The sequence below is a fragment of the Manis pentadactyla genome, chromosome 3 (genome assembly GCF_030020395.1).
Source record: "Manis pentadactyla isolate mManPen7 chromosome 3, mManPen7.hap1, whole genome shotgun sequence".
Lineage (NCBI taxonomy): Eukaryota > Metazoa > Chordata > Mammalia > Pholidota > Manidae > Manis > Manis pentadactyla.
Window position 1 is genome coordinate 168,440,462 of NC_080021.1, and position 26,558 is coordinate 168,467,019.

Here is a 26,558-nt window from a genome sequence, read left to right on the forward strand (position 1 = left end):
AGCACTGTAAATGCCACCATCATCTATTTGAAGATTCCAAAAAGCTCTGCTTCACAAATCACACTTTCTAAAAACAGGAGGGAAAAGACCAAAGAAATTAAGTAAATACATAAAGTGCTTGAAGCCAGTCAATTGTATAAAAGATGGGAAATTTGGATTTCAACCCAGCTCTACCAGGAAGCAGCTGTGCTGTATTGGTCAAGCGACTTAGACTTGCTAGGCCTCTGCTGCCTTTTCTGTAAAATGAGCAAAATAATAAAATACTGATACTTAGCACATAGGGTTGACATGCACACTTACAGCCTCTGACTACAGTGAGATTCGGGATGATTAGCCCTAACTCGGTGGCTGCTGCTTCTCACCATTATTGTGACTCCATGGGGTCCTCAGAGGAGAGTCCCTGGGACTAGAAGAAGGATTGATGAAGGATTTTGAAGGGTATCATGGGTTGAACTGTGACCTCCTCCCAAAAAAAAGTATGTTACAGTCCTAGCCCCTAATACCTCAGACTGTGATCTTATCTGGGAAGAGGGTGGTTGCAGATATAATTAAAGTGAGGTCACACCAGGGGAGAAGGAGGGTCCTTAAACAAATATAATTTGTGTCTTTATGAAAAGAGAGACACATACAGGGAGAAGACCACCATGGGGCGACAGAGGCAGAGACCGGAGTGGTGATTTACCAGTTGAGGAATGTCAAATATTGCCAGCAGGCCACTGGAAGCTAGGAAAAAGCAAGGAAGGATTCCCTGCAGGGCTTCAGAGGAGAGTGGCCCTACTGACACCTTGATTTCAGACATCTAGCCTCCAGAACTGAGACAATAAATTTCTATTGTTTTAAGCCACCCAGTTTGTGGACAAGGCAGCAGCCCTAGAAACTAACACAGTAGAATAGGGGATGGACTGAATATGGTGGAATCAAAACAAATATACCAGGTCCCCAAATCAGCCCTGCTGCTGGCGCAACAATGCAAAAGGCTGTGTTGAATTATAATAACAAGAGTTTGAAATCATATCCAGCTTCATCAAAGCATTTTCCAAGAGATGTCACATGCTTATTGAAAATGTGTAAGTGTTTGATGCTCACAAGAGACGTCAAAAGCCCACATTCTCCAGGGCAACACCACAAGTGCCACCCCTTCTCAGAAGACACTTCCATCATGTGTGCCAACACTTCAGTATAGTGTATATGCAGGTCATACCTGCGTGAATGACCGCAACCCCGGGGCTGCAGGATTTTTGGTTAGCTTTGGTATGCTGTCCACCATGAATAATTTCCCAGCGTCCAAGTGTCTAAAGAGAAACACAGGAGAATACATCAGCCTAATTTTCCAGGTAATAAAAATTAAGTCAGAAATGCCATAGCCAAATCTTCTAAAGCTGAAAGAGCTGATTGAAGGAAGAAATCCAGTGTTCCATCTTTATATTCTCTCTTTATTGGGGAGCTCTAGCCTTAAGTCCAGTATCATGAAGACCATTCTCATCATGACTGCAAGAAGTACAGACAGAATCTTCTGCTTGGATATCTGAACAGCACTCATTCTCATCCTAAAAACATCTCCTCTTTATCATGTACATGGCACGTGCCTCAGGTATTTTCATGCCACTTTTCTTAATTGGGATCATAGAATAGGACCATTTTGTGGCCTGCAATATCTGAAAGAAGATTCAGTAAATGTTACTAAAAAGGAAAGAAAGTATTTGCTTTAGAATGGGAATTAAAGACTGTTCTAAGCCTACCTAAGCTGAAGACACTACAAGCTGCAGGTCACATACCAATTAATACAGCTTTTGAAGGGCGGTAGGAGGTAAGTTTGAGATCAAATGCTGAATTGAATATAAGTTCATGTCTGACCAATAAGCAATTGAACCACAGCACTATATACTGACACTTTCGACTCAGTCCTAGAACACAACCTTCAATGAGTAGGCCAGGTGATGACTTTTCATAGTGATACCTATGACTGGAGGAAAAAAACGGAGGCACCGTTATTGTGTAGAGCAGTTCCCTGTCATATGATTCCATATCCATATAATGTAGATGTTTCTTAGTTATGTGAGCCACCTCAGTTTCCTTGACAACCAAGTGGCGAGAAACTCCAGGAGCCTCTTTTGGAAGCTGGTCATCCACTGAAGTGACGTGGATTGTCACCACCTGGAAAGGAATTATCTGTACCATTAATTTGAAACACCAACAAGACACCAAAGAAAACACCCCACAATTGAGTCACAGTTAAGGTGATTTTCAAAAACGGTCATTTACAACGTACTTGCATTGAAATGATTCAGGAGCTATTAAGCATGTGAATCAAGCCATGGCAATCAGACAAAACAAAGAAATACAAGGAATCCAGATTGGTAAAGAAGAAGTTAAACTGTCACTATTTGCAGATGACATGATATTGTACATAAAAACCCTAAAGACTCCACCCCAAAACTACTAGAACTGTTATGGGAATACAGCAAAGTTGCAGGATACAAAATTAACATACAGAAATATGTAGCTTTCCTATATACTAACAATGAACCAATAGAGAAATCAGGAAAACAATTCCATTCACAATGGCATTAAAAAGAATAAAATACCTAGGAATAAATCTAACCAAAGAAGTGAAAGACCTATACTCCGAAAACTACAAGTCACTCTTAAGGGAAATTAAAGGGGACACTAACAAATGGAAACTCATCCCATGCTCGTGGCTAGGAAGAATTAATATCGTCAAAAGGGCCATGCTGCCCAGAGCAATATACAGATTTGATGCAATCCCAATCAAATTACCAGCAACATTCTTCAATGAACTGGAACAAATTCAAAAATTCATATGGAAACACCAAAGACCCCGAATAGCCAAAGCAATCCTGAGAAAGAAGAATAAAGTAGGGGGGATCTCACTCCCCAACTTCAAGCTCTACTATAAAGCCATAGTAATCAAGACAATTTGGTACTGGCACAAGAACAGAGCCACAGACCAATGGAACAGACTAGAGACTCCAGACATTAACCCAAACACATATGGCCAATTAATATTTGATAAAGGAGCCATGGACATACAATGGCAAAATGACAGTCTCTTCAACAGATGGTGCTGGCAAAACTGGACAGCTACATGTAAAAGAATGAAACTGACCATTGTCTAACCCCATATACAAAAGTAAATTCAAAATGGATCAAAGACCTGAATGTAAGTCATGAAACCATTAAACTCTTGGAAAAAAACATAGGCAAAAACCTCTTAGACATAAACATGAGTGACCTCTTCTTGAACATATCTCCCCGGGCAAGGAAAACAACAGCAAAAATGAACAAGAGGAACTATATTAGGCTGAAAAGCTTCTGTACAGCAAAAGACACCATCAATAGAACAAAAAGGAACCCTACACTATGGGAGAATATATTTGTAAATGACAGATCCGATAAAGGCTTGACGTCCAAAATATATAAAGAGCTCACACGCCTCAACATACAATAAACAAATAATCCAATAAAAAATGGGCAGAGGAACTGAACAGACAGTTCTCCAAAAAAGAAATACAGATGGCCAACAGACACATGAAAAGATGCTCCACATCACTAATTATCAGAGAAATGCAAATTAAAACTACAATGAGGTATCACCTCACACCAGTAAGGATGGCTGCCATCCAAAAGACAAACAACAACAAATGTTGGCGAGGCTGTGGAGAAAGGGGAACCCTCCTACACTGCTGGTGAGAATGTAAATTAGTTCAACCATTGTGGAACGCAGTATGGAGGTTCATCAAAATGCTCAAAACAGACTTACCATTTGACTCAGGAATTCCAGTCCTAGGAATTTACCCTAATAACACAGCAATCAAGTTTGAGAAAGACAGATGCACCCCTATGTTTATCGCAGCACTATTTACAATAGCCAAGAATTGGAAGCAACCTAAATGTCCATCAGTAGATGAATGGATAAAGAAGATGTGGTACATACACACAATGGAATACTACTCAGCCATAAGAAGAGGGCAAATCCTACCATTTGCAGCAACATGGATGGAGCTAGAGGGTATTATGCTCAGTGAAATAAGCCAAGTGGAGAAAGAGAAATACAAAAAGATTTCACTCATCTGTGGAGTATAAGAACAAAGGAAAAACTGAAGGAACAAAACAGCAGCGGAATCACAGAACCCAAGAATGGACTAACAGGTACCAAAGGGAAAGGGACTGGGGAGGATGGGTGGGTAGGGAGGGATAAGGGGGGGAAGAAGAAGGGGGGTATTAAGATTAGCATGCATGGGGGGGTGGGAGAAAGGGGAGGGCTGTACAACACAGAGAAGGCAAGTAGTGATTCTACAACATTTTGCTATGCTGATGGACAGTGACTGTAAAGGGGTTTATAGGGGGGACCTGGTATAGGGGAGAGCCTAGTAAACATAATATTCGTCATGTAAGTGTAGATTAGTGATACCAAAAAAAAAAATAAAGAAAGAAAGAAAAGGGGGATTACTCCCTGATAGGATAAAACTAACTGTAAATCAACGATAAATGCATGCTTTAAATATCCTTAATTTTGATTACTTAAAGGGTGTCAGATGATCGGCTATGGAGGTACATTTTTCTGATAATATTACTTCCTCTTAAAAAAAAAAAAAAAGCAGTTCCTGTGTAGTGACCTCCAATGAGTTCCTCACAGTGGTATAAAGGGCATATCAAAGTGTGGGCAAAGGATCAAAGCCTAATTTGGCTACCCAGAAAATGAACTAAGATACAATATGAAGAACTTCCAACATCAGCACTCTCTGGAAGAGTCATACCAGAAGATGATCATCAAAAAACCTCAACAAAGATCCAGGCAATGCTGCAGTTGTAGCTGCATTCACCCCACCGGTTCCTGGACTTGCCATTGGAATGAAGAAGGAGATATATAAGCTGGCCTCTGCATACAGTAAAACAACAAATTTGACTGGATCTATACTGTTGGAACTCAACCAAGAATTAGGAGAAGTACAAGTGGTAGCGCTCCAAAATCTTACGACTACAGACTATCTACTGTTAAAAGAACATATGGGATGTGAACAGTCCCCAGGAATGAGTTGTTTTAATTTGTCTGATTTCTCTCAGACTGTTCAAGTTCAGTTGGACAATACCCACCATACCATAGATAAGTTTTCACAAATGCCTAGGGTGCCTAACTGGTTTTCTTGGTTTCACTGGAGATGGCTGGTAATTATAGGTATGCTTTGGTTATGTAACTGTATTCCTATTATGTTAATGTGTGTACGCAATTTAATTAGTAGTTTAAAACCTATACATGCTTAAGTTACTCTACAAGAAGATATGTCAAAGAAATAATCAATCTTCCCATGTTTTCTTCCGTCTGTTACTCCTATAGCTTTTCTTCTTCCTTCCTAATTACAACCCTTAAATAGAATTCGTGCCTCAAATCGAATTTACCAAGTATCATAATTCTTCCAAGTGATAAAGATACCTCAAGACAAATGCTGGGCATAGAAGCCACAGGGCATAAATCTGCAAAGACGTAAAAAGCTAACCTTTTCAAACAATATTGCCTCTCTCTCACTTACCGACTTTACATTTCCCTGTGTGGCCCCGTAAGATGACTGGTTAGCCAGAGACAGGTAAGATTCTTCAAGGGAGGAACAACCTAAGACAGGCACAGTCGCAGGGGGGCCATCAGGTGAGAAATTGGGGCTCAACAGAGGTGAGGCTTAGAACCTCATCCCCCATTTTAAGAGAAATCTTCTGCATACGTGGATGTTTTATTGCCCTTGTCTAGCTTGGATTAATGCTTAGTCTACAGGCACACACCTGATCATCTACATTTGCTCTCTTACAGCACTAAACTGTGTTTTCTACCTTTATCTTGCATCTACCTACCACTTCAGCATTTTATTTAAAAAATAAATAAATTAATAATAATAATACTAATAATAAGGGAGAAATGTGGGATTCACATATAAATCAAGTATAAATATCAAACGAATATTCATATTTGACCTGATTGTTTATAGTTCATAATGCGTGATCAAAACCGAAAGTTTCTGTGATGACTGCCCTTGTACTGTTCACCATGTAAGAACTTATTCACTATGTAAGAATTTGTTCACCATGTAAGAACTTGTTCGTTATGCTTCAGAAGTTTGGAGACTGACGAGAATTAGGCTTGGGTGGATTAATGATTGTGCATTGAGCATTGACTCCCCTATACAGAATTTTATTGTTGTTAACAACCTTGGATCAATAAATATGAGAGATGCCCTCTCAAAAAAAGAAAAAAAAAGAATGTGAATCAGAAATGCAATATTTTAAGAATCTAATTAGCCCTATTATAGTTAACGTAGTCACAAATGTTATGGAATGGGCATATAAAACACAAAATATGTTCCTGATTTTATTTCTACTTTTTCCTTCCACCAACAACCTGCACCTTCCCTACTGCCTCTGCTCAGTCATAGATTCTAGAAACCTTGATGTAACTTCTGGTTCCTCCTTTCCCATGCACACAGGACACATCTCCAAGCCCCCAAGCTTCAGCTTCAGGCTATTCACACTCCTGAAAAATCTAAACCACTACCCAAGGAGGGGTAGAACTATTCAAACTCCTTAGCACACCATCTAAGACTCTCCACAGTTGAGACACAGTCCACTTTTCAACTTCACCTTTACGATCTTCCAACACTGGTCTAGCCCTCTTGCTGCATTCAGTGGGCCAGGCCTTAGTCCTCAATCAAGCCCACCTCTATGCTGCGGTCATGATGTTTCTTCAGTCTGGACAATCTGGTGCTCCTGTTTCTTCTCCTGTTTCCTCTGGCAAACTGAGTCCTTCTTACCCTCAAAGGGTCTTCTTAAAACTTTCCTCAATTTCTCAGTTGGAATTAACTGTTTCCAAATTTTCCTTAATCCTCAGTAAACATTATTATTTCATTGCCTTGTATTATTAAGTAATAGCTCACAAACCAGTCTCTCCTAGACTGGAAGCTCCACAGGTGAAAATCATTGTAATGCAAACTACATGGAAATTGGCAGTGAAGAGTTAAGGTCCTGGGTATAGCACTTAGTAGCTATTGATCTTCAACAAGTCACTCAATTGTTTGAGTATCAATTTTCTTATTTGTAAATTAAGCATAATACCAAGAACATCACAGAGTTGTCAGGAGAATCAAATAGCCCGATGTAGATAAAATGTCTGGCACATAATAAGTGCTCAATAATTATGTTCATCTCTGCAACTGCATGTCTGGCATAGTATTTTGCAGGTAGCAGATACTTTGTCAGTGCTGGCTCACTGAATGAGTTAATATGCCTTGCTTGTGATTTTAAGAATTCTCAAAACCAAACACACAGGTTTGGATCATGCAGAAGGGCAACAAGGCTTTGCCAAACAGCTATTATCATCATGTTAATTTTTTTTTTTTTGCAGTAATCCATGATGAGTTGTGAGAAAGCAATTACTAACTATCTCTTATAATGGTACGATAATAGTGTTCACAATACCCAATTTGAAAATGAAGAGAACTCCTTTTTAAATTGACATACAAAGCAAAAACTAAACATGCTTATGCTTTTGCTGTGATATAGAAAAGACTGGAACATCAGCTGGGCCATCTGTGTGCTCTGCTCCCTGGGACCAGCCATGTACCCCCTCAGCGCTCAGTTTTTCTTTGTACTAGGACAGTGAATGTCTGGTAGTAGGTGCTCAATAAACCAATTCTGTCTCCACCCTTCATTACTTTTACAAAAGCTACAGCATATTCACTACTTCATTACGAAGGATTTCAATATTTAAAAACTAAAGCCAGTTATCAGAATAAAGGAATACAATGACAGTCATTTCTGCAGTCTCCTGAAGCTGTGTCACAATTTTTTTTTCCAGTTATAGTTTTCTGCTAATCTACAAAGTTCAGAAATTCTCTGTGGGACCTCCCAACCATAGTGTGGATCAGTGAGCTCCCACTTAATTGAAAAACTGGATTTAATAAGGAAACAATAGTTATTGTGCCTTCAAAGAGACCATTTTCCATGCTAATTTATTCTCCAATGTGTTCTTTGTGTAACAAGAATGTACAAGAGTGCCTTTTTATACCCCTGTAGTAATTCATGGTGGGCATATTTTTCCACGTGTTTTATGATCATCTAAGCTGATGTGTCTTTACATATTTATTCATGTTTAAGTAATTATTGTATGTGTATCTGTGGGTGAGAAAAATCCTATTTTAATGAACTCCACAGAGAAATAAAGTGTTCTCATTGTACTGAAATTTGGTTAACAAAGACCCTAGATACCCGTTCCCAGACCAATCTGGGCTCTTGCTTGTCAGCTTCCCCTATATCCCTCCAGGTTTACTTAGGGCCACAAGCACCCACAGACTTGCAGGGAATCAGAATATAGAGTAATAAATCAGTATACAGAATGACAAAGCCTGACCTTGACCCTCAGAATTGGGCTAACAATGCGATACTCTGCCAACTGGTTATCTGACTTTCTTATAGGCCTGGATTCTTAATTCTTTCTCTGCCCTGAGCTTTGATTCCTGTCTGAGCCTTTATCCTGCATCGTATTTTGAGATTATCTAGGGCTGCTTCTCACCCCCAGGAACTACTTCCATGTTAGTTTTGCCCACCCCACATGACCAATGCCCATGGCCTGGCACCTGCTCTCACATCTGGCCCTGCTTCCTGCTTGCTCCCACTTTCACCTAGGCCTTTGTGGCATCTGCTTTCTTTCTTCCTCTGATTATTAGTCCTCTTTCTGCTTCTCTCATCTGTCTTCATTTTTCACTCTCCATTTTACTTGTAACATTACTCCTCCTGGTTTAAGGTCTCTTAAGGCTTAAGCTCTAGAAAGCCCTCTATTGAGAAAGGCAAAGAAGAAAATATTTTTCAAAAGCAAATGGAGTGGGTGAGGCTTTACTTGATTCCAGCAGTCACAAGCAAGAGGAAAAGAAGGAAGGGGTTCTTGCTGATAGGTAGACTCCTTGATGTGTAGTGAGATCTCTTAGTAGGGGTACTCTGTTGGGAAGGATGAGAGGGGGTAAGGGTGTTCCTGTTTATGTAACTTCCTTTCTGCTTTAATTAAATTGTTTCTCACCTGAGGAGATCCTTGGTTTCTGCCTCTTGAAAGGAAATGTTTTAACAATATGACCTCAGCAATCTTGTGCCTGAGTTTAATCTTTGGTGACTATGGAACCTTCTGATCACAAAAGTTCCCACCAAGTAATTATCTTATCTGGACCTTAACTTGAATAGCTTAAAGTTACAGAGTTTGTTGAACATTTTAAATACATTTTAATTTGTAGGACATGACTAGATATTTGTCTAAATTGAAAGTGGAATCATCAAACAGACTAGATGATCAGGTAAGTCCCTTAAACATTGGAGTTTCAATGATGATATTGGGATTTAATAATACAAAAATACTGACCAGCACACATACACACAGTACTTGTTTTGTTGTTAAGCACACACTAATTCCTGGAAACTGAAGAATACAGCTTTATACTTATTACCTCCCCATCTCACTCCCTCCCCAAATGTTTTAGTCTTCCTATTTTTAACTTGTTTCAATAAGAATGGAAAGAACCAGAGTTCATCTAGGGACCAACCACAGTAGTTCTTGAAATTCTACCCCAAGGCAGGTACCAAGGTCTGAAGACACAGAGATAATTCAGGGTTCCTGGCATCAGTGAGCTCACAGCTGATCCTCTAGAACAAATAATGGCCTCACATTATAGTGATTTGATATCAAATCATATAAAAGGATCTTGTGTTGTTGGGAAATGGGGGCATGAGAAAAGGATCTTTGGAGTGGGTAATGTTAAGCTGAGAGTAGGTTCAGTCTGGAGACTTAAGGCTGCCACTAAGGCATCAGAAGAGAGAGAATTGGGGAAAAATGAACACTGATACATTTTCTACTAAATACATTGCTGCTGTATCCGTTGGATTTTATATGTTCTCAATTACAAGTATGTGGATGATCTCTTCCATTCTTAAGAAATCATATGAGGGATTCTGAGGATAATCTAGTCCCTTAAAGATGAAGGTTGGAACTAAAGCAATGGCAGTGGGGTGGGGAAGTAGAGATAAATGAGAGAAATTTAGCAAGCAGATTTAGGAAGACTTGCTGACTGGTTATGCAGATATTAGAAAGAGAAAGGGGTCAGGGATGACATCAGAGATTCTACTTATAGTGGTCTTATGCAAGTTTTGGGGGAAATATTCTAAATGTCTTATGGGCATGGTGAGAGTTAAAAATGCTGGTGAGACATACTTGTAGAAATATCAGGTGGAGAGGTGGATACATAAAGTGAGTTGGAGAATATTTAGGAGCCAAAGAATAGGTAGTGCATGAAGTCAGAGCAAATTTCCCGCTCTCTTTCAGCCCTTCTCTCAACATAGATTACCAAGATGCAAGCAGAGTAAAACATGATTATGACTTCTTCTGTAGAAACTCATCCTTCATAAGGAACAGATAACTGGATCTATAAAGTTTAGTCTGAGTTATTTGCCAAGTTTTAGAAATAAGTCTGTTTCAATAAAGTTTTCATTAACATGGTTCTTATTATAGAGGGATCTGGCACCTATATTTGATCTGTAAGTGATATAAATATAAATAAAATCTGATCAATAAAATATATAATAGCAGAAGAGAAAAAAGAAATCCTGAGCTATTTTTAGAAAAGCATGTAGTCTGCTGAAAGTGATGCGGTATTCTAGTTAGAAACAAAGCTCAGTTTGAATAGATATAACAGAAGATTAGAAATAAATCCTATGAATAGTTGCCATTTTAGACTACCAGACTAACACCTCAAGCAAACATATCATCTAGAAATGGCATATAATATTGATGAAAAGAGGGGGCTGTTATTTGTACAGGGGTTGATTTGTTACTCAATAAGCAGATGAATTGAGAATTTTCTCCTTTTCCATTTCCTCTTAACAGGGACCACTTACTCCCCCCAGCTTCTGGGCTTTCTCACATTCCTTCTGATCACCCCTTTTGTTAGCTGCATCATAGCAAACAGATGACAAGTCAGTCATGAGTGAGTGACTTTGACATTATAAGAAGACATCATAGAACCAACCAGACACATCCAAGTAGTCATTCCAGGACTGATTCAAGACTTGCTAAGATCCCTATTTATACATGCTATCAAGCTAAGAAAATAGGCATCAAATTCCTAGCAAAAAGAACCATGTATTCAAGGTGATCACTTACTGCTAGCTGTCTATTTTTCTACCCCTACCACCAACCATCCTGTCTTTGCAAGAAGTCTACCCTTTCATAGCTGTCCAGTCCCTACACTAACCCCATTTTCTGTAATTTCTAGATGAGAATGCCTCCATAAACCTATTTCTGCATACTATGTATTTAAATGATATCCTTGAATGGTACTAAAACTCTTAGTTCTTCAAAGCAATAATGATAGAGAATTTATCTACTGAGTATTTAATTTACCATGTGCCAGAAAGTTCTAAGTACTTTATATGTACTATCTCACCTTCACAATCACTCCATAAGGAAGTTGTATTATTACCTGGTTTAAGATGAGGAAACTAAGGCACAAGTCAACCAGTTAGTCGATGTCAAGGTGTCAAGGGCAGGAGAGAAACACACAGTCTAACTCCAGACACCATACATAAAATGTCAATGTTTTCTTGAGTGTTATGAAGCTGGCACATTTTATGAGGTGCTTTATATAAAAGGGTCCCATGGTTAAATAGCCTTAAAAATAATGCATACATGGAAATTTACAAAACTCATGAAAAAAGTAAATGATAAAGAAGTCACATTATAAAAAAAATTGACTTAATTTTACTTAATCAATTGCTTCTCAAATTTTGAAACTTGATACTGGTTTTCATGTAGTTTCTAATAATGCCTTCCAGAACTGAGATCTGTAGATGAGACTTTGGGAAAGTGTTCAGAGGTGGCCTCTTACCTGTGGCACTGAGAGATTAGGAGGTTCATGGCTATCCCACAGGACAAATTCAAAAGAATCTTCAAAGATTTCTCCACCAAAGTGACGATAGTAAATGATGCCATTAAACAGATCCTTCTGAAGAAAGCCAGGGACAGGATAGCCTATGGGGTCCACAAAATACCACATATTTTAGTGACAATCTGCCACATGCTGGGGTATATAAAAATATTGGGCTTATCTCCAAAGTCTTTTCTACCTACTATGTGTATGTGTCCAAGGAATTTTCATTAAATGCTTTTATCAAAGTTCATAAATACAAAGCAAAAAAATTTAAGTTACTATACCTGTCTTAAAATATGTAGAAAACTTAGCATTATAGAAATATTTTTAAGAAACAGTCTGAAGTTACACTAACTACTTGATCTCCATTTTGTTACTCCTAAGTACTTTAAGAAGTTATGAATTATTTGAACAAAATGTAAACAAATGTCACTGATGAAGTTACTTTATCATAGGCCAAACATTTCTCATCAAACTTATTTGTTTTATCACCTTGTTTGACAGACTTAATTTTTCATGATGTAATGGGTACCCTGAGACCCAGCTCTGAAACTTTCTAAATACACAACCTTGGATAGATCAACTTCCCTTAAGTCTCAGGCTTCCCATCTATAAAATGGGAATAATGGTATCTTACCTCATAAACTTGTCCACCTTTGCATAAATTCTGACACAAGCCATCTTAACTGCCCAGAACTTACCTATCAGTCCTGGCCCTGGTTTCTTCAAGATCTCACCAGCCTGAGGGGGTTTTGTGATGTTAAAGAAGATGTAGTCGTCCCCGGAGTCCATGTCTGAAGCTCTCAGCATCGAGCCCTGGATCAGGAGGGTCTGCCCCTCCTCCGCCTCAATCACAACATTAGTTATGAGGAACGGGGGACTGTCATCTTTGGGCAAGATGTTGATGGGAAACTTATGGAGGATGCTGTGGTGCCCATCGAATATTCTGAAGGCTACAAAGTCTTTGGTGGAGTCGCTGTCGTCGTGATGATAGCGAACAGCTCCATCCTGAAGGTCAGCCACAGTGAAGAGAAATCCTTTCCCCCCTGATGGAGAGAGCAGAGACGGAACTGGTGAAAGAGGGGTGCAGAGGCAGCTGCTGTCACGGAAGCAGCACTAGAAGAGGGAGCGCGAAGGGAAGTGGCGCAGCTGACACCCTCTTCACCTAGAAGGACAGTGGACTGTTTAGTGGGCTCTGGGCCTCCACAAACCTGGTTTTGAATATTGGGCATAACACTTATTGGCTCTGTGGACTTGGGCAAGGCATTTAATTTATTTGAGTTTCATCTATAAAACAAGGATAGTAATACCCACCTCCTATTCCCTAGTAAGGATGAGGGATCTTAAACAATAGCAAGGCTACAATAAATGTGAATTATTCTTCAACTCATTGCCATCATCCTACATGGCAGCATCTCTCAGAGGAGAGGTCTAGAGCAGCAGCATTAGCAGCATCTGGATAGTCATCAGAAATGCAGGTTCCTGGGTCCTACCCCAGACCTACTGAATCAGAAGTTCTGGGGGTGGGGCCCAGCAATGTGTGTTTTGTCAAACCCTCCAGAAGAGTCTAATGCATGCTGAAGTTTGAGAATCACTGGCTTACCGGCCATAAGCTGGAGTTCTCATATCAACTGGCCTGGGTTCAAATCCCAGGTCTGCCACTTTCTAGGTTCATGACTTTAGACAAGTCAACTTCTCTAAGTCTCAGGTTCCCCATTTGTAAGGTGGGAATAATAATGTCACCTCACATCATAAAGTTGATATAAGATAAAGTATGTAGAATGCTTTGCACAGTACCTGGCACAAAGTAAATACTTAATAGATGTTAGTGCTATTTTCTACCTCCTCTGAGCCAGAACATCATTGCATCAGGGACTACCATTCTCCACTTTATTTCTACAATATTAATAAACATTTCTTCACTCTGTATAAACTATTCTTGATGGCAGTTGCCCCAGTACTCCCCCCACACTGTATGGTTGTATTAAAGAACTCACTGGAATAAATGATTAAACATTAGTATAATGGACACTCTGAGTTACTTGCCCAATAGCCACTTTCTGCTTCTTCCTCAGGACCAGAATCTTAGTTTTCTTTGGAAGGGCAATATGACCATTTAAAAATACTCAGGTTCCAGAGTGCATTGCACCTGGGGTAGTATGTGACTTGGTAGGAGATAAAAGTGGAAGTTATTGTATCAGATGCCTGGAAAAAGTTGTTACAGAGAGAAAACTAAATGACATAACTTTTTAACTGTCCCTTCTCTTTCTCCCTTCCTCTAATGCAGACCTGAAGCCTGAGGTCTGGGTGCCATCTTATGATCACTGACAGAGCAGAAGAGAGCAGCTGGCATCATGGATATGTAATGCCTACCTCTGAGCAACTTTCACATGGGGAAAGTAACTCTTGAATTTTTAAGTCACTGTAATTGGATTTCCCTAACATACAGTTAAACATCTACCTTAACTGATACTTAAGCAGACTTCCAACTGTCCTGGATTAGGCAAGAGAATTTACCATGAATTTATCATTTCATATTTTATTTCAGAACTCCCTAATCATAAATGATGATAAATAGGAGCCCTCTTTCAGCTTATATTTAGACATACTAATCAGATAATTAAATTAAATCCTCTGAACATATTATAAGGAATGGACTATATTATCATGATATGAATTTATTTTTAGCAGGGCCATTATCTTGTTATCTACCATCCCTATAATTACAAATCCATTTATTTTAAACTATGGTAACTGCCACTAATAATATAACAAAATAATGATAAAATGAAAAAAAATAGGTTTTTCTATTTCTCAATATATTTCTCTGAAGCAGAGGGATGAGAGGGAAATACTTTGTCTTCTAGCTGGGATAATGTAATCAGTTGAGGAGTATATTTAGGAGTCCTAGATGGCATTTGAGATTTAAATAATGAGCTAAGCATGAACACTGTTCATAAAGGGTCACCCACTGATGTGAATGCCCTAACACAAAAGCCAATGGCTTCAAGATCTCCAGCTTTTGAAATTTTCTCCTAATTTTTTTTTGGAGAAAACAGTTCTTGGATTCTTTTCTAGGTTACACGGGTTGATCATTCACCTCTAAGTGTAAGCCGTCCATGCTGCAGGCCACCCACGGTGACTAGCTGGACAGCATTAATATCATCATTGTCAACAATCTGAAACTGTTCCCAAGTGATGGCCCGAGACTGCCCCTCCAGGAGATTCAGACCTACAAGAGAAAATAGAGAAGTGTCCTGGAAAGTTCAATGACATGCCAACATGCCTAATTTAAGACAAAATCAATGAATCTTCACTCACAAAACTAGCTGAAAATTGTATGCTCAAAAGCTTTTCATAAACCAGATTTTAGCTTTTATTTTTTATAATATTTTTACTTTTACTAGCAGTAACTCCAATCTGACAGCCGGTTCCTTATGATATACCCTTAAGAGGCATGACAGTATGAGAAAATAAATACTAAAGAAAGGGACAGATGTTATGTTCAAGGTGCTCTCTAGTTCAAAAATGTCCACAAGGAATTTTTCAAAGGCTACCTCCAGAAATTTTAAGTGGGCCAAAGAATCAGAGTGCTTTTACATATAATCTGTGAGTGTGAAAGTAGCCACAGGACAGAGAATGTAAAGTGGTTAAATATGCAAATACAGAGCTACTGAGCTAGGGGAGTGTTTACTGGTGTTAGACAGGAAGCGTCTGACACTTTCCAATGAGGGCTGAACCTTCGTCTAGACTCTGTTATGGAAGGGACTTTTACAACTAAAGGAGTTAAAATAAAACCTTCTCCTTGGACCCTGGATGCTGGGGGAAATCTGGGGAGGGTGAGGTCTGCTCAGAGCAAGAAGAATACAGATTTTAGGCTGAACACTCAGAAACGGGAGCCGTAGCAACAACCATTCCCCTTATTCAGTAGAGCTGGGAGCCAACCGATTGCAGGGAATCTTGAAAGGGAGTAGGGCTTTTTAAAGAAACAAATTAATAAAATTTAAAGACAATGTACTGGTGGAGCCAGGTGATGCCCCGCTCCAATCTGCCTGGCTTCCCCAGCCTCCCTGGCTATGACCTGCTTTCCAGCTGAGGCAGGCCCGTGAGGGTTCCTCACAATGGTAAAGCCTGGGCTGCTGCCACTGCCTCACCTTTTGACATGGCTGGTGACCTCAACAGCCCACTTGGGCAATGGCCTGGTTTCGGCATAAGTTCCCTTGTGACCGTGGCCACATCCCACACCATGGGTCCCAGGAAATTTGTGTGGCCCCTGCTGAGAGGAACCAGGAAATGCAACATGAACATGTAGGGAGTTAATATCCAGTGAGGCAAACTGAGAGGAGACAGGAAACAGGAAGGACCTGACAGTTAGATTGCTTACTTTTCTCCCACCCCACCTCGGACTCTCCCCCCACACAGTGGTTCTATCTCCTCCTGGAGACATTAGCACTACTGAGCAATCAGCTGTATTTTCTCATAAAGCTGTAACCAGCTTATTCACACCACCTTTTTATTTGCCCCCTTCACTTTCCTTTTCCCCTTTCCCTGTTTTCAGTATAGGGTTAGTGTATGTGATTCGCCTCGGGACTGTTTGCTAACAAACCTGTGCTAAGACGCAGAGTATATAAGACAGACAAAGAAAGAAAAAAAGAGTGAGAGAGAAAGAGAGAAGGAGAAAGGAAGGGAGAAGGAGGGCAGAAGCACACATAAAGGATCTTTGTGATGGGCAGTAAGGGTTTGAGAGCCAAGAGTACCTAGTACCACACAGCTCAAAGCATCATGGGAGACAGCAGAAGGGCAAGCAAGAACACTAGAAGTACTTACACCAAAATATTCACAGTGGTTATATTTTCATGATGGAGTAATAAATGATTCTATTCATTTATTACTATTTCATTCATTTATGCATTACCATTCATTCATTACTATTTATCCTATTAATGTGCTCTCCAAGTTTCCAACAATGAACATATATTAAGTTCATAATATGTGGAAATTCATTTTAAAAAGGATTCTGCTCTAGCCAAAACCAGATATGGAGCTCTCTTTAATAAGTCTGGGTTTCAAAGATCACACATACACATACAGATATTAAGTCTCTCTGCTCAAGTAATAATTTACCTAAAATGTGATCATTACTAAACTTTAGGTTACTGATTCCTTCTTTTCTCTCATTATTCCTCAACAAATGTAAAGTAGGACATAGAGCCAGAATTATAAATCAAGGCTGCTGAATTGGTGTTCTCAGTCTCTACTGAAACTCACATACTTACAAACACCTACATGTGCATGTGTCAATCCACGTGCCAGCACACACACACATGCATACAGAAAAGGCAACTTGTTTAAGCTGCCACCTGAGGATTTAAATGAGACACAGAAATTTTCCTCTTAACAGAACCTACCACTGCTTTTAAGTATGCTGTGAATGTTACTGATGGGATTAGTGAGAAAGGAAGAAATCTTCATTCACATCCAACATTTACATCTGATCTAAATATATACATTGCATTATAAGTCCATCTAGAAATGAAAGGCAGAGCAAAGCCCTCTTTTAAAACAAATAAGCTTTCATTTATTTACTGTAGTTTATATGCAACCTGACTTAAAAATAGGAATACAGATTACAGTCTACCCTTTCCTTCAATCTCTCTAAACAATTTGAGTTGGAGACCTTTTCTCTCTCAGTCCAACTATAGCTGATATCACAAATAGTCACTCTTTTGACTCATCAAATTGAAAGGTGTTCCTTTGGCTTATCTTCTGCAGAGGAAAGAACTTAGCTTCAGGACACAGGAATCCTGGATTTCAATTTATCACCCTGTCTGTAGGTAAAATAAAACAAAACAAAACAACCATCGGATACTCTTCACCTGGCTGGGTTTCAGTTGCCTCATGTGTGAAATGGGAATAAAACCACCTTCCTTTCCCGACCCATATACTTTCTTGTCTTCCTTTAGGGCTAGGTTTCTGGACACCCTATACTGAGCTTCACCTGTGTTCCAGGACACTCGCGGGGCATTTGTATCTGCTGTTCTGATGGAGATGTGGACTGTAATAGGTGCGCTCCTTTCAAAGAAGAAGTCATATACCTCCACCTCCACCTGTAAGCAAACAGTTGCATATGAACCACATGTTGACAACCTATAGTTTTAAAATACCATTATTTCTGGGGTATATACCATAGATGAAGGCAAAACAGATTCAGGTTTCTGCTGTTGCCTGATCTCATTTTTTACTTTTTCAGGGTCTAGATTTTGTACCTTAATCTATCAGGATTTTTAAATCCCACCACCCCACCCCAAGAAAAGGATTTCCTAACCCGAAGTGAATAAATATGGTGGAGAAATGTCTCCGTATTTGCTCAGGAGACTATGTGTGTCCAGCATCAGCCCACTTGGGCCTCTCTCAGTGGTACAGAGCCTGGAGCAGTGCTCTCAACTGGGGGTGATTTTATCCCATGTGGGGACATTTGGGAATACCTGGAGATATTTTTGGTCTGACAAATGAGTATATGTGTGTATGGGGCTGAGGGGGTGCTAATGGCATCTAGTGGATAAAGGTCAGGGATGCTACTAAATTCTACCATGCACACGACCGCCTCCACAACAATTATCCAGCCCAAAATGTTAATGGTGCAGTTTATAAGAGACTCTGAGCCATAGCCATGTATCCTACTAGATATATTTTATATATCCAGACTTTATGTGCTCCCATCAAATCCATAATAAGTGGGGCTGTAAGTTTTGAGCCTTATTACGTGCTATGTATATATTTCACAAGGTGTTGACAGAGAAGGATGTGTATAATACAGAAATGGAAGGTACACTGCCTATTTTTGAAGAATGTGTGGTCCATTTGAGAAGAGAAATTATCAGACAGCAAGATATCAACAAATACTATATAACAAAAGAAACAAACCCAATGGTGCCAAAGTAACAGACTAAAAATGAAACTATACTGAGGTGGGGATGTCTTTTTGGAGGTGTAATGTAAATATTTATTAGATTGAGCCATTCAAAATGGGAATTTCTTCTCAAATAAACATAATACCTAATAAAATGAGTTGGATTTTCATGCCTGAAAGAACAGACTGCCCTGGAGCTACAGCCCAGGGGAGGCTCTGCTCCCGGGGGCACCACCCAACTTGGAGGAATAAACCAAGTTCTTCAGAGGCCCAGGACTTCTGGCCCATGTAATCTGAAAAGCACAAAATTGCTGAGAAAAATGAGAGTTACCTTCTAACAACAGCAACAAAAATCACACATTTGGACAGGTTCTGCTTTAAGGTTGCATTATTCAATGCCAGAAAATACACACACTTCACAGCCAGAGCAGTGGCACTTTCTTTGTGAACTCCAGGTAAAACCAGATGTCTAATGGGAAATGACTTCATCATGTGGAAGGAATGGGAAGCGAGAGCAAGAAAGCAAAAAGCAGCTGCCACCGATGATTATGAGGTGAAGGAAACAAAATCAAAGGGGAAAGCACGGCATTTATAGTCTGAGTCTTTTTGTCTACCCTTGCAGCTAAATGCAGAAAATGCCTAAATTAGATAGAGGACAATTTGCTAACACCAGGGACACTCATTTTCCTTAATAAACCTAAACTCAAGTCTGCATTAATCTGCTCATTTAAACTTTCCATCCTCTTTCAATCAACTTGCTGGTAGGTCTGTAAGTTTGTGCAGGGTTATTATGTGCAAGTGTGTAGCCAGCTGTTCTCCACTCTCATCCTATACAAAAGAGGAGGAAAGAGGCTGAAACAGCAGAAGGTATTTAGATTAGATATAAAGAGGACTTTCCTGATGAAAAGTGTTGGATAGTGAAATTAGTCATCCAATAAGATCATGAAATCTCCTATCCTGAGTTAGTATTATCAATAAAAACTATGGATCCCAATAAAAAAACTCTCCTAAACAAAAAAGAAAAAGAATTTTTTCAAGAAAGAATTGTAAACAAAGTTGTCTCTAACATTAATGGTCTATGCAATGCAGGAAGGCTGTCGAGGTCACCAGAGCTCTGAAACTGGTGAACCTTGGGCCAAATGGGGCCCTAAGAAATATTTTGTAGCTGGCACAATATGTATTACAATATTTAATATGGTTTCTACATTTAAAAATGGAAACATTTTTACAAAATAAAATAATAATGGATTTCCAACTTTTCTTGACAAACAAGAGCTATAGCAACACTGGGTCCGACTGTATTTGCAGAGGGTCCGACTGGAGCTGAGTTGCAGCAGCTTCCTAAATCCTAAATCAGCTATTCCTTCAGTTCCTCGCAGTCTCGCCTCAGGCAGTCTTGCTCACTTGCACCACTTCCCTGACTCCTCTAGGCCCTGCGCTTGCCTTCTGGCTTACAGGTATTGATTCTCTTTTGAGGCACTGAATGTACAGACTAACCCGAAGGCAAAGGGAGAGGCCTCTTGAGTAACTGTAAATACCAAATGGGCTAGAAGCTTCATCTCTCTTCTTACCTCAAATTGTCTCCTCTCAGAATGGCTGCTGTTGGGTGGCTGATAGGCAATCTGCATGTCATTTAGGTCCTTCCAGGTAAATGAGGAGACCGGTCTGGTGTGATCCCACAGGTGCGTCACATAGCCCTGGCGTGGGGCTTTAGTAATGTTGAATACCAGTAAGGGCTTGGGGGTCTCATCCTCTTCACAGTCCAGAACTGCTGTTGTCAAAGAGGTCAGAATGAACTGATCCACTTCCAGAATATACATGGCCATGAATGCAGCCCTTGGAGTCTGATTAGGAATGCCCGCTCTGATACGCACAGGCAACCACGCACGCTCTGACTGTTGAAGGAAAGAGAAAGTTTGAAGTGGCAGTGAGTGTGAAAGCAGTGACAGCATACAGGGTCAATTTGATCTTTAACCCAAAGAGTGCAGTAGCCCAGTTTGAAAAAGACATATGCACCCCTATGGTTATCACAGCACTATTTACAATAGCCAAGAATTGGAAGCAACCTAAGTCCATCAGTAGATGAATGGACAAAGAAGATGTGGTACATATACACAATGGAATATTACTCAGCCATAAGGAGAAAATAAATCCTACCCTTTGCAACAACATGGATGGAGCTAGAGGGTATTATGCTCAGTGAAATAAGCCAGGCAGAGAAAGATGAGTATCAAATGATTTCACTCATTTGTGGAGTATAATAACAAAGGAAAACTGAAGGAACAAAATGGCAGCAGACTCACAGAACCCAAGAATGGACTAGTGGTTACCAAAGGGAAAGGGTCTGGGGACGATGGGTGGGAAGGGAGGAGTAAGGGGAAAAGGGGCATTATGATTAGCACACATAATGTAGCGGATGGGGGCACAGGGAAGGCAGTACAGCACAGAGAAGACAAGTAGTGATTCTACAGCATCTTACTACACTGATGGACAGTGACTGTAATGGGGTATGTGGTGGGGACTTGATAATGGAGGGTATCTAGTAACCACAATGTTGCTTGTGTAATTGTATATTAATGACACCAAAATGAAAAAAACTTAAAAAAAAATTATATATATGATCTTTAATCCTAGGTCATAGCCTAAAAAGTTGTGTCCAGCAGTGGTCTGGCAGGCACCTGGATCCACAGTAGAGTCCTGTGGACAGTTTTTAACACATCCTGATGCACAAGCCCCATCTCCAGAAATTCTGATTTATTGTTCCAAGGAGGAGGCCTGAAAACTGGTCTTTTTTAAAGCTCTCTGGTGACTCTAACACACAGCCAAGGTTGAGAGGGGCAGTGATTTAGGCATTGGGATGAATGGTGCCTTAGGTTCTATCCCCAGCATTTACAATTTGTGTGACCTTAGACAAGTTATTTACCCCTAAATCTTGTTTTCCCCTATTTTTAAAGTGAGAGTATTGGCTCCCAAGCATCAAGTGAGGATTAAATGCAATAGCCAAAGCAAAGCACTTGGCAGTGTGCGGCACACACCACCACGCTCCTCCAGCCACCCTGCCCATTTCCTGGCATGTGGCTTTAAAGCGGCAAAGGCAGAATGAAGGAAAATCTCCATAACTCGGTACATATGCAACTGAAAGATGGTGGCTCAGTTGTCTAGTTAGTTTAAATGCTGGGTCTTTGGGTAAGGAGCAGATCATTGGTGCTGCGAGCGACCACTCAGGCCAGGAATGCATCTCCTCAGAGGAGGGGGCCAGGAGCAGGGGGTACCACTGGTGGGGTCTCCAGAGAACCATGAAGCTGCATCTTGGGGTCTGAGGCTTCAAAAAGTGCCGCAGGAGGAAGAATCCCATAGCAGGAGACACTGATCATCACAGGATCTGATGTTTCCCATTTTTGAGAGAACCAGGCTTAATGACCAGAGTCATGTTTGTCCAATACTGCTGAACACAGGATATTGACTAGAAGCTGTAATCTGTATGTAACAGAATGTTAAAAATGGCATTCTTGGCTCAGTTTCAACTGAAGTTCCAATAGAAGAGATATCAGATTTCAAAATAATGTGAGAGAATTACTACAGGCAGAAGTTACAAAGAAATTACAGTTCCAGACTCTAGAACCTTCTCACCCACTGTAAGAATCTGAAAGGGTTGAGAGAGATAAGAGAAAGAGATTCATTTGGAAAGAAGAGTGCTTTGTTGTGCTGAGTCACCCCCTCGACCCCAACACCACACACCCCACAAAGAGGAAGAGTGAGGCAGTGCTATACCCCTTGTCTCAGGGGTCAGCAGAGAAGTTTCCCTGAAAACAGCCTTAAAATGTGTCTTCTACAGGTGGGACACACAGAGGGCTGATGCTGGGCTCATACCTAGGGAAGCTCAGGGGTCAGAGGCAGAAGGGTAATGGCGGCTGTGCTGGGATCAGCCTAGAGCCCTTGTTTGCGGCAGGAAGGAATACATGAGTGCTCCCGGATATGGGCCGAGTGGCACAGAGGGTCAGTTTGTGGTCATCCTGGACCCTGGCCTTTAGGCTGCATCTGAGAGAATCCCAGCAGCCAGAGCTGGAGGTGGAAATCCCATCCCAGGAGCTGTGGGAGGAATTGCAAGAGGTCTCTCAGGCTAGAAACGCATCCTCCCGAGCTGAGAGATCTGCTGTGAGAGACCTCCATGGGGTGGCATTTCCACAGGAACCGTGGCGCTGCCCCAGAGACAAGGCAGCAGCCTGAAACATCTGCCAGACTCAGATCATGAAGTCCCATCCACTGGTTCCTGATCAAATAAGACCTCTCTCTCCATCATTCCCCACAAACCACCCACCCCTCAACCTGGAAGTTCAGAAACCAGCCAGCAAAGCCTGGAAGAGACAAGCACAGCAGAGAAACAGAGAAGACAGTCAAACCTGACCCTCACTGGCACATGGTTCTGAAGACAGATGAGTGGTGTGCTGAGACACCCCAGGGTTCAGAGTCTCTATTCTTCAAGTGCTCTTGAGAATAATTATTTAAGATTCATAATTGGAAAACTCAAGAATGGGGAAATCACTGTATAAAAAGGACTGGTGCCAAACCATAAGACCAATTAAGCCTCACGCTAAGCCTAAATAAATACGTTGCTTCAACAAAATGGATTTTTCAATTACTTGAAATAAAAGAGAGGCGATATAAGAAATAATAAGATATAACAACCCTATGCTAGAACTAAACTGCAGATAGTATAAACAAATTCTGGAAGTTGGGCAACTGCCAGGAGAAAGGATACATAGGCTCAATCCTCACTGTACATAGGAAGAATCCAAGGGACCTCATTTCATATTTTTGACTTTAATATTAAAAATATAAGTTAAAGGATTTTTTAAAATATAGAACTAAATCCTAGTAAAACATAGTATGGGATAAAGGGTTTTCTAATAAGTAAGAAAAAGGCAAAGAAAATATAACCTAAACTGCAAGACAAACTTCTTTAATTAGCAAGAAAGCATAAGACAAGATAATAGGGTAAAAACACACATGTCCATTACTACAAAAATACAGCTTATATTCCCTTGTTCAAGACAGATATTCTGAAATTAAGTATCCAAATCTATGTGCTTTATAGGGGAGGCATTTAGAATAAAATTACATGTGAAGATTAAAAGTAAAAAGATGATCCAAAGTTATCATGTAAGGGAAAAAAGCAGTAGGACAGTATTCACTTCAAAGAAAGATGAATTCAAGGCAAAAAGCATTAAGAAGGACAGGACAGGAAGTTGATGCTGATAAAGTATACAAGACAAAGATTCTTATAAGCATCATTATATTTAATATTATTCTGGCAAACAAGTGAGAAATAGAGAAAAAGTAAGAGGAATAATTACTGAAAAAGAAAGGACAAAATTATCATCATTAGTGAGACATGTAATTACGGTCTTTAGAAGCCCAAAGAACTGAAAAATTCTTAGAATAATTGAATTCAAGAAAGAAGCCAGATAAAAGAAAATTAGAGCAAAAAATAGCTTTCCTATTTTTCGTCAGTAACCAATGAGAAGACAAAACGGAGGCAAAAGTGTCTATTCACAATAAGTTCACAAAAACAAATGGCCTAGCCCTGGACTTCCTGAGTGTGTTCAGCTTCCATGAAGAAATGCAAACTCAACAGAAACTTATCAGAGAACATTGGCCTAAATGAAGTGAAATCTCATTTCTGGAAGAGAAAACTCAATGTGGTAAATGCTCTAACATTCTTATTTCCAAAATAATCTGTATTTTTAATCCATTCCTGATAAAAATACTTAGAAGGGTTTTTTCTTTTTAACTGACATAATTTATTTATCTGGAACTAAGAATAGATGAAAATGGGTCAAGAAAATTTTGAAGATGACTCGCCTGTAAAATACCAAAGCGTATTACAGACCTTTCATGTTCAGAAGGACATAGTACTGGCACAGGAATAAGTTGGCAAATCTAAGGAACAAAAAGGCTAGCCTTGCAATGGTAAACATAGTATCTTACTATATAATAGAAGAATGATCAGAAATCAATGGGAAACTCTATGACCCTGTTTTATCAGTTCCTTATCATTCTTTGTCTTATCAATTTCTTGGGGAGTAATGTTCACTATTTGAGTCTCTTAGGAGAAATCCTAGTGAGAAGACAGATTTTGAAAGATGGAGGTATTTCACAAATGTACTCCTGGACCATCTTACATCAGCACAAATCTGAGCTGTTTCGGCTAGTACACAGTTGCCCCCCCATCCACAGAACCGAATATAGAGCACATGAATTGGGAGCGTAGTGTGTTAAGTATTTTATATAAATAGATTTTAAATGAAGGCATTTTCTCTATCTTTTCAACTTGAAGGGATCAAGAGGAGGAAAGGGCAGGAGAATTTACAAGAGATTGAAAGACGGGGGGGCCTCTGGGGGCCTGACTCCTTGAAGACCCCATTCTCTAACTTAAAGGAAGAGTGATAAAAATACAATCTGCTACAACCATAGAAACGAGGCTGAGGCTTCCTTTCCCCCTGATCTCCCATGGCCTTGCATAGTGGGTGTGTGGAACCCCTGATTTCGTCTAACAGGTGATAAGAGGTCCTAATAAAGAAGGAGAAAATGGAGCATCAAACAAAAGATGTTACAAAAGATGAAAAGACCAGATGAAGAATATGGAAGGAAAGAGAAGGGTAGCATGTAACTGGCCCCAGTCCTTCTTAAGTTACCTTAGTGAGGGCAGAGCTAGAGAAGAGAAACTCTATACTGAATCACATACTAAAGCTACTGTTGGAAGCACTTACTGGCTGAATGAACAACTGCAGTTGTAATGAGCCACTGGGCGGGTCCACCCACCAGAGCAAGGGGACCCTCCGTGGCACGGGAGCCAGCATGAGCACCTCCGTGGAGCCAGCTGTCTTGCTGCGGATCAGTTGGGGGCCTAGACACACATCCCCAAACTCTACCTTGTATACGATTTTACTCCTGCTATCTGTGAGGTCTAGCTGGATGGAGATATAATCAAGGTCAGGAGAAGGGGGGTCCATATGTTGATAGCGAAGCCCCATCAGCAGGAACTCCTCACAGCTCACTGTGACACTTCCTATTTTCTTCAGTCCCAGGGTGCAGCTTCCACCTGGACACTTCAGGTCTGCTCGCAGTTCTGGAATGCACAGCATTGACTTAAGATAGTGACCTGAGCACAATGACTGTACAATTTAAAAGCCAATCCTCCCTCCCATGGGTACTTATTCCCTCTCAATGCCCCAAGAATACTCATAGGTACCCTTAATCACTCACTGAGTGGGGTGTCATTTTTGTAAAAGGCTGTACTTTCCCTTCCTGAAAAGAACAGTTGACCAGTTGTCTCATGAGATCCTGTCTCACCAAAAGTTACACTAAGAGGAGAAATAATAAAATACATTTTCTATTGCTTGAACTTCTCTGACAAATAGGCCGATGACTCATTATCAGCCCTGCATGGTCTAGCTCTGGTCTTCCTTCTCAGCATCCACTTCCTTGGCTCCCTCACACAGTCTCTACTAGACTGTTCTACTCACTGAATTTCTCTCCCTGTTGTGCTTGCCACACACTCAAGTCCTGTCTCCCTTTCCAGGTCCACTTAATGGTTTTACTAAACCTTCCTTTAAACATTCTCTGATTGCCTGAACCAACCTGCTCTCTCCCACTGAAACCTGTAGCTGTCTCTCTAATAG

At 40.3% G+C, this 26,558-nt stretch overlaps 1 protein-coding gene across 3 annotated transcripts in view; it reads right to left on the reverse strand.

The window, feature by feature from the left end:
• Nucleotides 1-26,558, reverse strand: part of FREM1 (FRAS1 related extracellular matrix 1) — a 118,624-nt gene that overhangs the window by 84,002 nt on the left and 8,064 nt on the right. For all 3 annotated transcript variants that reach the window (XM_036926669.2, XM_057498697.1, XM_057498698.1), the window contains exons 4-11: nt 25,809-26,005; nt 20,448-20,771; nt 17,965-18,073; nt 15,067-15,198; nt 12,668-13,012; nt 11,925-12,067; nt 1,958-2,154; nt 1,202-1,292 (exon numbers count right to left, since the gene is read on the reverse strand). In XM_036926669.2, the coding sequence (XP_036782564.2) occupies nt 1,202-1,292; nt 1,958-2,154; nt 11,925-12,067; nt 12,668-13,012; nt 15,067-15,198; nt 17,965-18,073; nt 20,448-20,771; nt 25,809-26,005 (1,538 nt within the window). The remainder of the gene's footprint in view (nt 1-1,201; nt 1,293-1,957; nt 2,155-11,924; nt 12,068-12,667; nt 13,013-15,066; nt 15,199-17,964; nt 18,074-20,447; nt 20,772-25,808; nt 26,006-26,558) is intronic.